The 17,822-nt window shown below is 39.9% G+C and overlaps 1 protein-coding gene across 1 annotated transcript; it reads left to right on the top strand.

The window, feature by feature from the left end:
• The first annotated feature begins 17,220 nt into the window (after positions 1-17,220).
• On the top strand, positions 17,221-17,609 carry LOC138819421 (large ribosomal subunit protein eL42-like). The gene has a single exon (XM_070010926.1). The coding sequence runs from the start codon at positions 17,253-17,255 to the stop codon at positions 17,571-17,573; it is 321 nt and encodes a 106-aa protein (XP_069867027.1). The 5' UTR covers positions 17,221-17,252; the 3' UTR covers positions 17,574-17,609.
• The last annotated feature ends 213 nt before the right edge of the window (positions 17,610-17,822 follow it).

Raw genomic sequence — 17,822 nt, 5'->3', positions numbered from 1 at the left:
TATACAGATGCACAAATTTTCTACGAGAATTATCTTACCCAGTCTTCACTGCTAAGTGGGCATTAGCTTGGAAGGTGTCCTTTATAGTCATCTTTTCCGAAGTATCATTTAAAAAGAAAAATATCTCTTATGATTTAAAAGCAAAACAAGGTGACAGCCAATCATTTGTCATGGGACCATGGCTGTTTCTGAAAGATACTTTAGCGTCTCAGTTTTAGGAGTTACACAAGTCCCTTGCCTCTTGGTTCCTTGCCCTGGCTTGGAGCTGAGATGTTTTCCTCTCCTTGGCCAGGTCAAATCAGGAGCAAGGAGCAATCGAGCTGGGCTGCTCCTCTGCCAGGTAGCTAATCCCTTACTAATGGGTCAGCAATTTTATCCCCAAAAGTCAGATCAACCTTTAAAAGGAGAGATCACTAAGTTTGTGCAAAATCACCTCAGAGACAGAATGTACTCTTGCTTGGGTGGGTGGGGGGTGATCTCTGTCCCCCTCAAATTGATTGTAGTCTCTAGCTGGCCTTTTCTAATGTGGAGGCTGCACCATTATGACTCTTCAAAGTGGTTGTTGGTACCTTAAACATGTGGAGTCAAGGCAAAATTTGCATAATTCTTTCAAAAGGCTTACATCTCAGCTTTGAAAATTGGAGGAGAAATGCCCTTTGGAGGGAAAAGAAGTCTTATCTTTTGGTCCAGAAAGTGCTACACGGAACTAAGCTTATTACTATTAGGACTGAAAAACAGACTAGAAGCCTTTCTTTTATCTCCACTGCAAGTCTGCAGTGGTTTAAAGCTCCAGATACAGAAGGATTTTCTGTTTCACTGTATTGTAAATTTGGAAACTGGAGTCATGACCCAGTGGTAAGAGAGCACAGGTGCACTGCTGCAGATTTTAGAATAAGATTTATTGGCTCCTTTCAATGGAGTGCAGATCCTACGAATGTCATTATAGAACTTGAGGAGAGCTTCCCACGATCAAATCTGTGGCCCTGTCATCATGTCTATTTTGATCAGATGATCCACCTGTCACTCACAAGGTGACAGCCAATTTGGCATACATTTCTCATATTCAGCTTTTAAGGCAGTACTTCTAAGGCAGAACTAAACACCTTTAACGATGTGAATGTTACCAAACCTACCACAATTAAAATGTCTCCTGCGTGTCACAAAGGCACCGTTAAAGGACCTGCTGCTCCAGAAGCCAAGTACTTCATGTTCTGCTGGTGGCACATGGTCAAGGCAGTGGGCAAAGACTCTCCTACATGCACTGTGGCCAGAGAAGACACACAGCCTTTAATTCCGAGCCATCCCAAACCTCAAGTTTAACCACTGCTCTCATCTGGAGTCTGTTGAGGTGTGCAGGCTTGCCCCAGCATGCCACTGCGACTTCATTTGTATACATCTGAATTGTCATCAAGCCCCGAACTTGACGTTTAGAGCCCCTGAGCTCGAATTCCATAAATGAAAGCACAATCTCATGTTTTGTTGTAACATAAAATGTGTAAGTAGTCATATGACACAAGTAGCTTTATTTCCTAGGTGAGATATTGATTTTGAATATCTAGGTGCATTTGTGAAGGTGGAACTTTCTTGGTGCGTGTCTACTTATCAGTGACTATAGAATGCTCTAGCAGTGACTGCCCTCCCAGAATCTGTGGACATTTTCCCCCAACAATCTTTTCCAATCACCAGTGCATAGAATGACTCATATTTATTTTTCATCTTTTTTTTTCTTTGCCGGTAGTGGGGCTTGCACTCAGGGTCTGGGTTCTGTCCCTTCGCTTTTTTGCTCAAGGCTGGTGCTCTACAACTTGAGTCACAGTTGCGCTTCTGCCTTTTTGGTGGTTAATTGAAAATAAGCATCTTACAGACTTTCCCCTTTCAGGGTAGCTTTGAATTGCAATCCTCAGATCTCAGCCTACTGGGTAGCTAGAATTACAGGCATGGAACCACTGGCACCCAGCTGTTTTTCAACATTTAAGATTTTATTGGAACTTAATTGTATTTTTCCTTACCATGGCCTTCATGTACCTTCTACCACATCATATTAAAGAAAGCTTTCATTTGTTTGGATATTTGCTAAGTATCTAAATAAATGTAGCAGACTTAATAACTTTATTTTCAAATAAATTTGATGAACATATATGCACTTATTTATATTTATTGAAATATATACCTTTCACATTATTTATATTCATTATTAATAAATTATCTGTATTTAGCATATTTAAATGTACATATGTAAATTGTATTGACACATTTAGGAAGAAATATCTAGCATCTTTCAAGAGTAACGGATACCTACCAAGTAACTGTTGTAAAAAACATGTGGCTAGCTGTCCACACATAAACGCCTATGGAGTATTGTGGCACACACATGTGTACTACAAGGAAAATTCACATGCTGAACATTGTGTGCCTCAGATGTGGACTGTGCTGACCAGTTGTCTTTTTAGGATTGGTGCCTGAGAACCGTGTTCTAATTATGTAATACACAGACAAAGTTATGTTACTGTGCCTAGACACAGGGCAAAAATGTACAATGTTCAGCCAAAATTGCCACCTGAGGACACAGAGAACAAAGAAACAAAAAGTCCTAATCAGATTAGAGCTAATGAACCAGTCTCAAGCTTCTTGTGAACTTGTGAATGCCAAGTCATCCCTATGAATAAACAGTGGAACAAAACCTCAGAGAACAAAGAGTTTTAATGATTTGTGTTCTTTTGACAGCTGTAATTACAAGACATTTGCCATTGTCTGTTACAACTTGCCCCTGTGAAGGGCTGTTTTTAAGTTGTGCTTTGTTCTCTATTGCAAGTTATGATAATCACGAAAAGGGGAAACTTTTCTCCTGCAGTATGGAAAAGAGAATGACAGCTTTCAACTTCACTAGAAGTGGATATTCTGGGTTTTCATATAATTTAGTGCAACCACTACTAAACATTCTGTGTGTGTGTGTGTGTGTGTGTGTGTGTGTGTGTGTGCATGTGTGTGTGTGTGTGCATGTGTGTGTATTTGCCAGCACTGAGGCTTGTATTCAGCCTGGGTGCTGTCCCTTAGTTTTATCCCTCAAGGATGGGAAGCACTACTTGAGCCACCTGCTTTTGGCTAGTTATTTGGAGGGAAAAGACTCATAGACTTACCTGCCCAGCCTGACTTTGAACACTGATCTTCAGATTTCAGCTTCCTGAGTAGCTAAAACTATAGGCATAAACCACCAGTACTCAGCCCATTAAAGAAGTTAGAACCTACCACATGGTACATGCTAACAATAGAATAAAAGCACAGCTACTATGTTTCTATATGTGCCTTTCAGCCCTAAAGAGGAAATTTTAATAAATTTTAATAATAATAAACATTGATGTTAAAAGTGATAGAAAGAAACAAACTCAAAGTCATGAAGAACCACCTACAATTGTGACTCCAAACACCCACTGTGATAACTAGGCACAATGATTTTATGAAGACACATGTGTTGTGAGCACATTCTCTCTCCAACCAGTTACTGCTCTTCTGTATCACCTTTAGAATGTCTGCATAGTCCATTGTCGTATGCATATTAAAATTTCAAAAATTATTCTTGGACTGGACAGAGTTCCAGGGGTATTTCCAGCTTCCAGAAGTTGCTGGTGGTGGAGGATGCCTGGACTGCAGCCCCTTACTTAGCTGGAGCTGGTCTTCACCCTGATTTCCTCTGCATGCCTTCAATTACTTCAGCCCTTATATATTTGCTCTGTTCATTTGCAAGTCCCCACAACTGTCCACTGCTTTATGCTTGCCTACTGTGTGTTTTGCAATTCATGACTTTTCAACTGAATGATTTCTGGTAGTATATGGAAAAAAATCTGTCATGAATTATTCTTTTGTCCTGCAGACTCACAACCTATACACAGCCTATTCATGAGTCATTTGGTAGCCATGTCTGTTACTACATTTACATAGCATTACAGTGTCTCTGTACAAGGGATACTTTTTTTACTCAATGGTGACACCAGAGCATAAGAATAATGATGTGAAGGAGGAAACATGGAAGGATGGAAGACAAATTAACTCTACAACTATGTGGCATTTAGGTCATATAGAGGATGTGTATGTATGACTATATATGTATGCACGAATGCAAGTATGTGTGTATATATGTATAAATTATGTGTATATGTATAGATAAATGATAGACAGATAGACAGACAGACAGACAGGTAGATTGTTAGTATCCATGTTTAGGACACCCACTGGTGGTCCTGAAATATATCTCTGGTGGATAAGGAGGGACTTCTATAAGTGCACTATTTTGAAGGAAAAGTGGGTCATGAGGGCCTGGGCTTAGCTTTCTTGGCAGCACTTTACCTAGAAATTGCTGTTTCTGCTTAGCTCTAACCAGGGTAGGTCATGCAATGGAAACAAATCAACCCTGAAGTCTCTGTAGCTCAGCAAAACAAAACCTACAAAATGTCCAGATACTGATGATGCAACAGTGCAAAGACCCCACCCCCAACACTGGTGCCAGTGCCCTGCCTCCATGTGGCTCCCAAGGTTGTGGCTGCTGCTCAAGAAGAGGCTGCAGTGTCACCGCAGTTCTGAATGGCCTCAGCCCATGAGTGATACGAGTCTCTTCTAACTCCTGGGCTAGTATTATGGGGTGCAGAGATATTAGGAGGGCATGGGTATTGGATGAGTAGCCTCACATCAAACCACAGAAACAAAACTAACTGTTCTGATTCATGAACTAGAGCAGAGTGTCATTAGGATCTGATAATCCCAAGTTTCTATTGAATCTATTAAGCTGCGAGAGGCAGAACAATTGAAAGAGCAGTGATAGAGTTGGAATGACCTGAGCAAATGGCCATGGGCCAGTGCCAAACAGGTAGAGTAAATCCACAAAGCCACAGTCTTCTGTTCCAGATGGAAACTTTGTGTGTGTGGTTCCCAAGCTGCTTAGTCTTTAGCATCATTCAAGAAATTGAAATAAAAATGATGGGATCCAGTAGGGATATGTGGGCCTTTTGAGGTCGAAGGAGAGAAGTGTAATGGAAAGTAAGCATGTAGGTAACACTTTCTTTGGGCGGCACCTGAGGGGGACAATATTTTGAAATTCCCAAGATAGATTCATATTGAAGCATGCCAATTGTCTACCAAGGACAACGATTTTGAGGCATATTCTTCAGCTATTTATGCTCCTCAAAGTTCTCTGTGTTGGGATTCCTTAGATCTCAAGGTGGGAGTCTCTTTGCTTCTACAAGTTTCCTTCAACATCTCAACTTTTAGCACTTTAAGAACCACAAAAATGTTATAATGAGGCTACTGTATTCTCCAGGCAAATCTCTCCTCTGGCCTCTATGACCTTCCATGAATATCATAATATCTCAGACTTTTTTTTTTTTTTTTTTTTTGGCCAGTCCTGGGGCTTAAACTCAGGGCCTGGGCATTGTCCTTGAACTTCTTTTGCTCAAGGCTAGCACTCTGCCCACTAAGCCACAGCACTACTTCTGACTTTTTCTGTTTATGTGGTACTGAGGAATCAAACCCAGGGCTTCATGCATGCTAGGCAAGCACTTTACCACTAAGTCATATTTCCAACCCTATTTCAGCCTTTTTACATAAACAACGTACCACTAAATTTTCCCTTTCATTATTGCAGGCTCCAAAGTCTTATTACCCTGGTCTACCTTGGTATGATCAATGGCACCATCACCTACTTGTTACTTAGCCCCAGATTCTAGGCCTTTCTCTGCCAAGGAATTTTCAAACCATTTCCAAACCAATTTTGATTTTCAAGCCATTTCAAACCAATTACCACTGGACTTGGACAATGAGCAAGTGTGTATCATTCATTAGATTCCTTCAAACCACTGGCACACAGTAAATATTTCCTTCTATTTGATGAATGAATGAATGAATGAGTGATGCAGAATGCTCAGCTGGGACAACTAACAATCATGCTCTATAATTTATTCATCCTGTGAAGAATGCTTTAAATGTTATAAATCTATTCTGCATGACGATTGTTCAAGGCAAGTTGGCAGGGAGAAAGGCTCATGGTACTCAGAATTTTGTATAGCTTTGTTTTGATTGAGTTTTGAGACGTGTGCCCAATGTTGAGATGTGGTCTCTTGAACTTGTATGCCTAGACTGTCCCCCCACCTTAATCCCCTGATATTTGCCTCCCACATAGCTAGGACTATAGTTTGAGTCACTGACCTGGCTTACACCATGTTATTGATAAGAAAATTGAGGTTTACAAAAGATAAGCAACTTGACATAGAATCAATAGCTAAGACACGATTAGGCTGATATTTAAGTCTAGGCCCACTTGGCTCCCATAAGGCTGTATCACAGAGTGAGCTCCAACAAAAACACCACCAAAGAGATATCGCCATGACATAAAATACTGCAGAAAATGATCTTTAAGTGAGAATTTTCATAATTAGATGGCTCGAATAGTTATTTTCTCCATTTCTCTATATAACTTTATTAGGCATCTCTACCACTTCATAGGGAATCTGAAACCATTCTAAACCGAAGACCTCCCACTTTTTAAATGTGTCTGTACAATATAAAGCGATTCCTTTCCTTAACATCTGGGCCATGTTCACTAGCTTAGTGATAATTCCCAAAGCCACAGCAGTTAAGGTTGCGAAGGATGTCCCCAGAGCTGACTCATCGCACAGAATACCTAGCAACTGGCATATTGTTCTCCAAGTCTCAGACTTACTGAGAGCTATTTTAGGTACTCCGTGAATAATCAAAGACCTTCTTATAATTAGCATATCTTTAAAAAGAGAAATATCAATGCTAAAATTCTCTTTCTATCTGTATATAGCCTTTTTTGATCCCTTAGTTCTATTCCTATAGCGGTAGTTCTACAAAAATTATATGGAACTTCTCTCTTTCATCATCTTTTTTCCCCTTCTTTTTGTGGTCGTACTGGGGCTTGAATTCGGAGCCTCACTCTCTCCCTTGTTGTTTTGTTGTTTTGTTTATTTTTCTCAAAGCTGGCACTCTAACTCTGCCACTTGAGCCACACATCTACTTCTGGCTTTTTAGGGGTTAATTGGATATGAGTCTCATGGACTTTTTTGGCTGGTCTGCCTTCGAACTACCATCCTCAAATCTCAGCCTTGTGAGTAGCTAGATGATAGCGTGAGCTGCCTGCACCCAACTTCATCATCATTAAAAAAAAAGTATTGAAGATATCCTGCTCAACAAACTTTGGCAACAGGAAAAGGGCACTGTTATCTTCATGTGAAATAGGAGAAGTGGAGCCAAGGAGTGGTGCCAATTCTCAAACAACTTAAATTGGAAATATTAAGCCTACATGTGAAGATGGGAGATTGTGGATAAGGGAGGCACAATGAAAAATCTCGACTCCTCTTCCCATCTACTGAAAATAATCTTAGAGCTCTTAAGCAAGATATTATTTTTTCCTCCAGTAATTCTGTATACGTATGCAATTGCGAATGGCTCTTTAGGTTCACAAGGCAAAAGTGTTCTGAAGTATTTCCAGAAATTATTTACACCCACATAATGATAGTAGGTACTTATTCTATGCCTACCAAGTATTGTTGTAGGTAGAGCAGAGATCTGAACCCAGGAAGCCAAGTTCCATATTATTCATTAAGCAGAATTTCCTCTTCATGATGGGCTTTTAAATTTCTTCCCTAAAGCTGGGGATTGAGCCAGGGCCTGTGCATACTAGACAAGCACTGTAACCACTAAACTACATCTTCCACCCTTGTTTTTTTCCATTTTGTTTTGTTTTGTTTTGCTAGTCCTAGGGTTGAACACAGGGCCTAAACATTGTCCCTGAGCTTCTTTTCCTGTACCACTTGAGCCACAATGCCACTTCCAGCTTTTTCCACTTATGTGATAATGAGGACTAGAACCCAGGGCTTCATGCATGTTAGGCAAGCCCTCTACCCCTGAGCCACATTCCCAGCTCTGTTTTTTTTTTAAGACTGGATTTTGTTACGTAGCCCAGGCTGGCCTTGAACTCACAAACTTGCCTCAGTCTACTGAATGCTGGGATTATAGGCATGTACCACTATGCCCAGCAAGACTATTTTAAGAAATCCCCTGGTTAGAATAACTCATAACTCAAGGCAATGCAAAAGTAGAGTCACATATCAAGAAGCAACATCTCCTCTGCCAAGAAGAATAGAGTCCCCAGTATCACAGTATCCCCAGTATCACAGCCTGTCCTGGAGAAGGGAATGTTGTGAGAAATCTTCCATTGAGTATGTGTGGGGGGGGGGGTGGGGGGGTTCACTCCATGTCTTGGAAGGTAGTTAATATCGTAGGAGAGGAATTTTCAGAGGCATGGACTTTATGAGCGGGGTGGGAAGGGGGGGGCGGTGGGAGTTGAATTTCCCTCCTGTTTTTATTATTTCCAGACTCCAGTTTCTGGTGATTAATTAATTCATGTATTGTGCTGGGGCTGGGGCTGAAACCCAGGGTCTCTCACTCTCTCTCAGCTTTTTTCTTGCTCAAGGCAAGTGTTCTACCATTTGAGCCACATCTCCACCGCCAGCTCTTTGCTGGTTAATTGGAAATAGGAGCCTCTCAGAGTTGTCTGCTATGGTTGGCTTTGCACTGTGATTCTCAGACTTTATTCTATGAGTATTTAGGATTATTGATGTGAGTTGGACCCCTGTTGGCCTCTCCTGAGTAGCTAGGATTAGAGGTGCCCAGTTGACCTCCAGTTTTCCAAATGAGGATCTCAGCTTTGACTTGTTCACAAGTGCTGGTGCTTTTGTGCCAACTAAATGGATGTGACAGCCAATGAAGGAAGGCCTCTCCCATGTCAGAGCTTCAGTGACTCCCATGTAGGACCATGGATGGCATGTGGACTTGAATAGAGACCCCACCTAATAGGTGTATAAAAGTGAAGGACAAAAGAAAGATATTACATTTTGCCTAGACTTGAGCTTCTTGAACTTGAATGTGTCTCTGCCTCATCTGGGGATCTTGGTGGAATTCAGGTTCTGGGTCAGCAGAGATGAGGTCAGCAGGGCCGAAGGCTGCACTTCTTTCTTCTCTTTCTGGCAGGGCTGAAGTTTGAACTTTAGAGCCTCACACTTGCTAAGCAAGTAGGTGTCTTACCACTTAAGGCCACGCCCCTAGTCCTGAGACTGCATCTTTACAAAGCTCCCCAGAGGGCTGGTCTATAGAGCAGCAAAGAGAGAGAGAGCTTGCCATCTGGGCAGCAGCGGGACCTCTGCCTACACACTTCGGTTTACCCATGGTTTCCTTATACTTCACTGCATATCCTGAGTGGCCAGAGTGTGAGAGTAACTGCCTATGAAATTTTTAATTCCTCTGCTACTTGGTAGGCATCAAGGCAGACAATATTTTATCTGTCCCCAGGGACACCTGTCCTGATCCTGGGACCTTAGCTGTATTTGCTTTTCTTTTTCTTTGTTGTCATTGTTAATGCTGTTCCTTATTGGTGTGACTAGTAGAGAATATGGTATAGAGAGGATGGTATCAGAGCAGAAAGATGATGCCAGAACTAGAAATTCCTTGGTCTCGGTGCCCAGAAAGGTCAGTATTCTGGAGCAAGCAGCACCAGCAGTCTGGCTCTTCTAGCTCCCTTAGCATGCCAGAGACAAGAAGGCTTTGGAATTTGCATTCACAGCAAGCACAGCTGTAGTGAAAGGAATTGCTGAAGAACCTTTGCCTTCTGGAAATATCAGCAAAGGCAAGATGAAGGCCATGATGATTTCAGCAGTCCAAACTATCTCCATAAAGAAAGGGAGTGAAGTTAGGAAACCCAGATATAGATCGAAGGCCATGGAACTGTCTTCCTGAGAAAGAAAAGGTAATTATAGAAAGGCCTTTCGAAAGAAAGCAGTGGAAACATTTTTTAATCTCTGTCAAGGCCATTGCAAGGACAGGTTGTGGGAGCGGAAGTTGGCCTGGGCAACTTTTTTCCAAGGCAGTTCCATGACCGAGTAACTATGACAGAGAACACGGGCAATGAGTAGAATCAGGCCATGCTTGGGCTAAGATAAACAGGGCTTATGTCCCGACTGTTCACCATGCCGGTGCCTGGCAGCCACCCCTATATGCTCCCATCCTGATATGCAGCTCACTGCCCGGCCATATTGGTTTCTCCTCAGCCAATCACCTCATCTACCCACATTTAGTAGGACAGAAGCCTTTTGGATTTTATTGAGTAACAATATTCTTCCATTATTTCCCTGATCTTGATTTTATCTTCCCTTCCAAAAACTTTTTATGGGGTAAATTTGATCAAAGTATATTATATACATGCTGTAAATATCACAGTGAAACTCCTTTGCATGATTTATAAATATATAAATTTTATTTTTTTAAAGAAGACAGTACTAGCTGGGTGCTCATGGCTCACGTCTGTAATCTTAGCTACCCAGGATGCTGAGATCAGAGGATCAAAGTTCATAGCCAGCAGGAGCAGGAAAGTCTGTGAGACTCTTATGTACAATTAACCACCAGAAAACCAGAAAGCATTGTGGCTCAAAGTGACAGAACACTACCCTTGAGCAAAAAAGCTCAGGGACAATGCCCAGGCCCTGAGTTCAAGCCATACCACTAACAAATAAAAGAAAATAATATATAAAGAAAACGAAGAGGAAACAAACAAAACACTTTCTTAAAAAAAAAAACAACATGGGTCAAAAATCAAAACTAAAGGAAGCACATCGCTGGTTTTGGATGTGCTGTGGTTTGGAAGTGCTTTGTCCCCCCAAAGGTTCATGTGATGATGCTAACAGATGGTAGGACTTCAAGAGGCCAAGCCTCGTATGAGCTCATTGCCGGCCCCTCCTCTCTCTCTCTGTCTTTTTTGGCCAGGTGATTTCTCCCTTGGGCTCTATCATGATGCTGTGGGATCTTCCCCAGAGCTGAGCAAATGCCAAAGCTATGTGTCCTTGAAGCCTCTAGAACTTAAGCTAAACAAAGAGCAGACAAACACTGAACCACCACTTTCACCTCTGCCCATTCTATATCATCATTGGATCTTTACCTACCTTTACATTGTTTTGTTATGACATATGAACAGATATTCTTATACCTATTGTCATTGTGCATAAGGTAGGGTTTACTGTTCTGTACCTTGCTCTCCCCTCCCCCACCCAATATATTAAAGATTTTCTCCCTATCCTCCTTATTCTTTTTGATAGCTACAGAATATTCCAATATGTAACAGTATAAGGTTTTATTCAACAAGGTTCCTAGTTGCTGAACTCCTGACTGGTTTCCAGTCTCTTCTATTATTACAAACAATAAACGGCCTTTTTCAGATTCTAGTTTGTATGTGCAGTTGTGAGTAGTGGCAAGATTCTGCAATGTGTTGCTGTTAGCTTTAAGGGTAAATGCCATGGTGATATAATGCTGTAATGCTGATAGATATGGTCAGTTTCCCATTCTCCCTTCCTTACAGGTTGTAGTATTTCATTCTCCCTCTAGCAATACATGAGAGTTACTGTTCATATCTTCAGAACTTCCAAAGTAGTAGGTGCCATACATAAAAGATTTTGTCAGTCCAATAAACAGCAAGTGTTTTCTTACTGTAATTTAACTACTTGATATTTTTATGATGAATAAAATTCTGACTAGTCATTTGTGAACTTTCATTGCATGTTTTGTATGATCCGAATATCGGGAGCCATTATGCATAAAAGGAGATCATGTTTTGTTTATGATTTGCACTATCAGGTCAGAGAATACTAAAATGCAAGGGAATGATTATTAGATTCTTAATTATTAGAATCTCAATGGTTCATTTCTTAGTACACTCTAGATAATACTGTGGGCACTTTACATGAAATACTTTGCTGTTCCTCACCAAAAAATTATTATCTATAGACTACCAAATTGAGTTTGAAACAGGTTAAATGACATGATCAAAGGCAGATAATGAGTTCGGGTTAAAATTAGAGTAGCACCCAGCTTGAGGCTTTTACTATTTTATCCAATTCCAGAAACACTACAGAGAAACAGATCTACCACTACCACTGCTACTCACTTCAAATTCATGTTATTTCTCTTAATTAAAAAAACTGTCTTTAAATAGTTGTGCAAAGGAGTTTCTATTCAACATACCAATTTATGAATGACATACATCTTGATAAATGACATCCTTTCCCCATCTCTTTCAACCCCACCTATCCACTTAAGTTACCTGCTTCCATTTACAGATATGTACATTGAATATTATGGCTGTCCGTGACTTACCTCCTCTTCACTTCTTTGGTTACCATATTGTTTGTTAGTGCATTTTTCTATTTGGCCCTCCCTTTGGTATGGAAGATTGTACCCAGAGCCTCCCTAACAAGTGAGCCAAGCCTCCAGCGAATTCTTTAAATTATTTGACATTGTTTCCTCTGCTGAGCTCTATCTCAAGCCAGGAATGTGTTAGGCATCTACTGGGAAGGAATTCAAAATCTAGTGTGAAGACAGAAAAATAAACAGTTTGGGATGGGTGCCATGATGAAAATCATGACAGCATAAGAGGACCGCGAGGCACCTCAATTAGACCCAGACTGTAGGATGAGGAGGCTGGTAGAGGCATGTTGAGGCAGGTGAGACATCATGAAAGAGATTAGGCCTCCCTCAAGCTGGGAAGGGATGACTCCATAAAAGGAGCAGACCCAGGCAGACATGGCACGGAAGCCGGACATGATCTTTCCTAGCTACAAGCTGTTCTGTTCAACTTGCAGGTCAAATTCTACTCAAAAGTGTTAACAGAGTTAAGTAGGGGTTGACTCACTCAAGGCCTGTCTGCTGGTGGAAGGGTTTGAATTTTCTCCTCAAGGCCAGAGCAGGTCATTTGAGGAATGTAAACCTGCAGGCAAAGGGAATCCAACTTATCTGTGTTTTGGAAAGATCACTCCAGCAGGATTAGGGAGGAAGAGTTAAGCTGCTGTTACTACAACAAAGTTCTCAGCAAATGGTACAGGCCTCAGATGAGAGTGAAGAGGACACAGAATGGGACACTTGCCTGCCATTTGGTTAGAAAGAGATGTTTCTTCCTCTTGTTCCCCTTTGTTGGCAATAAAGGAAGGAAAGGTTAAGCAGCCATAGGTTTCAGGCTTGGACGTAATAGAACTAATGTTGAGAGAAATGAACACTGCAGATCCATGCCCCCTTGGGTGAACTCCAGTTCTGCCTGTCAGCTAGATGGTGCTCCCCAGCCGTTCTGATCGTCCATGCAGGGAGAACACGTGAGTAGACGTTGCTTTTATCTAATTATTTGATGACACCATTATTCTGTAATCAACAAGCTTTTACATAAAGTTGTATGTCAGGCCATTGGCTGGATAAAATTTGAGTCCCTAACAAAAACTGCCTTCACTGACCACAGAAAAAGAACCCCCTAAAAGCAAGAAAACATTAATATGCCAGAAATCTTTGCCTTTTTGTCCTTTTTCTTTTCATTTCATTTTTCTTTTTCTTACCTTTCCTCTTCATTTCACTATTTTGCCTGCATAACTTTCTTCCCTCCTTTACTCCCTCCTTCCTTTTTCTTCCTTTTCTTCATCCTCTTTCCTTTCTTTCTTTGTTCTTATGAATCTGGGAGAAAATTTTCTTCCAATTTGACTGATTCCAACACAAGCATTGTGAACTCTTAAATCTGGAATCAAATAGACATCTGATATTGGGCTTAGCAGTTTCATGGACGGCTCCATCAAATACCATTTCTTACCACCTCCAGCTCTTCACATGATCCAGGCTTTAACTTCTGCAGGATGGATTACATTCTCTACCCAACTGGTATGCAGCTATCACCTCATGGAAAGATATTTAAAAATAATTGTATCCTCATTAGATGGAGCAGCACTCTGGTGAGAGGTGGACGATGGAAAAATGGGCAGAGAAGAGAAGGCAGCTGTCTCTACTTTCAAGAGAGAGCTGCAAAAACCACCAGGCTAAGCTGCTGGCCTTCCAAGGTAGAAGAAGCACATGAGGATAGACTTCCATATTTAACTAGGGTGGAATACTTTGGCTAAAGCAAGAAAGTAACTATAAGATAACCTTTGGGGGGTCTTTTAGTCAAGTTTTAATCAACATGGTATACAAGGCTAATGAAAAGAATGATGGACCAAGAAACCAACTCAAATTATGACTTATTTTATTGACAACATTTAAGAATTTTAAAAAAATAGCATTCCCATCATCAGACGGGAACTGCAACAGTCTGAATACTTTTCAACTTTGGGGTTTGCTAACAAAGGACTCTGAAAATGATGGAAGAGTTGACCAGTGATCAGGAGGCATTGTACTCATAAACACACATTTTTCAACTGAAACCTCTTTGTACAACTACTTAAAGATAAAACAAAAATAATAAAAGGATATTTAAAAGCCTTTGCCTTTACCAGGCTTCCATGTCTTGACTTATCAATAAAAAAAGACAAGAATTTTTACTTCAGAGGATTTTTATAAAAATTCATTGAGTTAACTTTTTGTAGGAAATTTTACTATATATTATTATTATTACCACTAGTTATTATTATTGTTATTATTGAGAAAAATAATCTAAGAATCAGAGAATTAACTTTAAAAAAAACATAACAAAGCAAACCTAATTTGTGTTTAAAACATTTTTCAATAATATGCTGATGCCTCCCTAAAATATCCTATATAACAGTGAATATTTTTAATCTTGGTGGAGCCTGTTATTATTACATCTTCTTACACAGATAATTTTTGGTTTGACTTTTTGAAATAAGCATGAAACATCAGATAATATAATCAGAACTTGCACTAAGAAAATAGATCGCAGTTTCTTAAAAATATCACAACAGTGGGATAGATTTTGTGGCAAGTACAATGATAAAGGATCTCTGCTGTGATGGAGCAATATCAAGACTATTTAAAACTAGTGCTTCTTTATTAAGATTCTTACAGCACACATTTAATTGCTAAGAACAATATTGTGTATTTTTAGCTTCTATAAGTCAGAAGCAAAGATCATGATACATATGCAATTATATGCAAATCAAGGTCATTGGCAATAAAGGCCTTTTTCTATTTATCTTGCCAGATGGGAATTGCAGGTATATTCTGGCAGGAAATCTGGACACTTTGCAACTTTTCGGTTTGCTAACAAAGGATATTGAAACAAACATCTCCTAGAAAATTCAGTATGACTTAGACCTTTGCCTCCAAGTGAACCTGTGCACACAATCTGTATAAGTAGACAGAATATAATAGTATTCAGGTATTTATGGAGTCAGCCTTAAAACATTCCCTCTCAATAATTGTAACTAGGTTTCAGTCATAAATAATCAGGGTTTAATTTTTTTCTGTATCCTTCTGTAGAGCTTTTTTTCCCCTTATAAGCCATAATAACCTACTTAATGTTTAGCTCACTAGAGAGATTAGTGTCTAGCTTGGTAATTAAAATACAGACCCTCAGCAGGGGCACTAGTGGCTCACACCTGTAATCCTAGCTACTCAAGAGGCTGAGATCTGAGGATTACAGTTTTAAGCCAGCCAGGGCAGGAAAGTCCTTGAGACTCTTATCTCCAATTAATAACAGAAAAAGCTGGAAGAGGCACTGTGGCTCAAAGTGGTAGAATACTAGCCTCGAGTAAAAGAGACAGTGCCCAGGCCCTGAGTTCAAAGCCCCAGAACAGACAAAAAACAAACAAACAAACAAACAAACAAAACACAGACCCTCAAGCACACATAGAAAGTTACCCTTGGTCTTTTAGCCAGTTGCTTGGTGTATAAAATAGTTACCTACAAACATATCTGGTGAGCTGTTAGGCTTCTTCTAGGGAGTACCATAGTATGAGCTCTGCTTTAAAGAGACTAAATAAGCAAAACTATCCTGACTCACCCTGTACTAAATAGTGTGCTAGATTATACCACAGTGGCTTTATGGCCAGTTTTGAGTCCTACCCAGCCCTTCAGTGTTTGTGTTCCCGCTCCTGTGTTACTGCCTTTCATGTTGGATAATTTTTCCACTTTGTGTTAACTTATTTTGTACTTTATCTCAATAAAATGCTTACTGTAGAAAGGGAAAATAAACCTTCTATTTCATATTGCCATCTCCTAAGCAGCAAGTCTCACTGGGTAAGAGGATGGTAACTAGTTTTACATTAGGGAAAAAGAGATTCCATTTTACTACTTCCATTGGTAAAAATAAACATAATCTCATCATCTGATAAGAAGATATAACAGTAGATAAAGAAAAATGAAAAAAAGAATATGAGAGAATGCAAACAGTTGGTGGTATAGTAATAGAATTGGGGTACATTTTCTTTATTAATGTTTTTAATATCATTTGTATCTTTACATTCTTGATAGATGAACAAATGCTCACACATGGAGAATCTTTTGTTATGGGAGCAGTTAACAACTTGGTTTATTTTGTGTCTGCTGTGAGAGATTCTGAGCAGCTCCCCCTGCCTTTTCTAGAGTACCCCCATGGTATCTAGCATCTTTGCTGCCACTGATTTGTTAAGAAGGGGTCAGTTATGTTTTAATCATGAGATCACGATATTAAAAGTACTTGAAAATTATGCAATTGGTTTTAAGAAGAGTCTATCATTGAAGATTATTTGAATGCTTAATAACATGCCACCAATTCTAGACTTTCACCTTCTTCACCCCAACCTCTAATCTTCCCAATCTGGTATGAGTCTCAGCTTCTCCTACATAAAAGCTTTTCCTCTCCTTTCAGTTTGTCTCAATTCTATCTTGCTTGGCAAAGTAGTTCTGTGTCACTCAACAGAAGACGTCTTGCTTGGCCAGTGTTCAGCATGTAAAGTCTTATGAGAGCATATCCATTTCTGAAAACCTTGAGATCATAGTATTGTAGATTTCATATTTTTTCCAGACTTTGAAACCTTTGTATATGCACAATGAGGTATTTGGGAGATGGGACCCAAGGCGAAACATGCAATTCATTTGTTTCATACATACCTTAGACCTATACCCTGAAGGGATTGTGGTGCAATACTTTAAATACACCTGCATTTTGTTTGCTATCAGTCACATGAGGCCAAGTGGGAAATGGTATTCTTATAACATCCTATCAGTGCTCAGAAAAATTCAGTATTGGGAGTATTTTGGATTGTAAGCTCTCGCATTCGAATTGCTTAACCTGTATTTGTGAATTCCCATAAGATTTATCATTTGCATATATGTTCCTATTACCATACAAGCATAAACTTGGATTCGTCAAAAATAGTTAATAAATTAATACCTTAGTAGTTTAAAAAATCTGATCAGTTTTCTTTTGGCGCTGCTGCAGGCTTCCTGCCATCATGGTTAACGTTCCTAAAACCCGCCGTACTTTTTGTAAGAAGTGTGGCAAGCACCAACCTCACAAAGTAACACAGTACATGAAGGGCAAGGATTCTCTGTATGCCCAGGGAAAGCGTCGTTATGACAGGAAGCAGAGTGGCTATGGTGGTCAGACTAAGCCAATTTTCCGGAAAAAAGCTAAGACTACAAAGAAGATTGTGCTGAGACTTGAATGTGTTGAGCCCAACTGTAGATCTAAGAGAATGCTAGCTATTAAGAGATGCAAACATTTTGAATTGGGTGGAGATAAAAAGAGAAAGGGGCAAGTGATCCAGTTTTAAGCTCCAACTTTTGTTATGAAGACAATAAAATTGTGAGGTCAAATTCAAAAAAAAAATCTGAACAGTGTTGCTGATGACTGTCTTTTGTAATATTAATTTTAGACATTTTCTAGAACTGGATGGACATATATCCAACAATATTAAACAATAATAACCTGGTCTAAGGTAGACATTAGGTATTCATCAAATAAGTGAGGCAGAGAATGCTGAACCTAGCCAGGGAGCAAGATTCTAGTTCCAATTTGGCTA

The sequence above is a fragment of the Dipodomys merriami genome, unplaced genomic scaffold (genome assembly GCF_024711535.1).
Source record: "Dipodomys merriami isolate MVZ:Mamm:240054 unplaced genomic scaffold, mDipMer1.0.p SCAF_8, whole genome shotgun sequence".
NCBI classification, from domain to species: Eukaryota; Metazoa; Chordata; class Mammalia; order Rodentia; family Heteromyidae; genus Dipodomys; species Dipodomys merriami.
The sequence above is the reverse complement of the archived record's forward strand: the minus strand, read 5'-3'. Positions and strand labels throughout refer to the sequence as shown.

What these genes read in the sequence shown, in the direction of transcription:
- LOC138819421 (XM_070010926.1), top strand. Translation starts at nt 17,253, where the DNA reads ATGGTTAACGTTCCTAAAACCCGCCGTACTTTTTGTAAGAAGTGTGGC.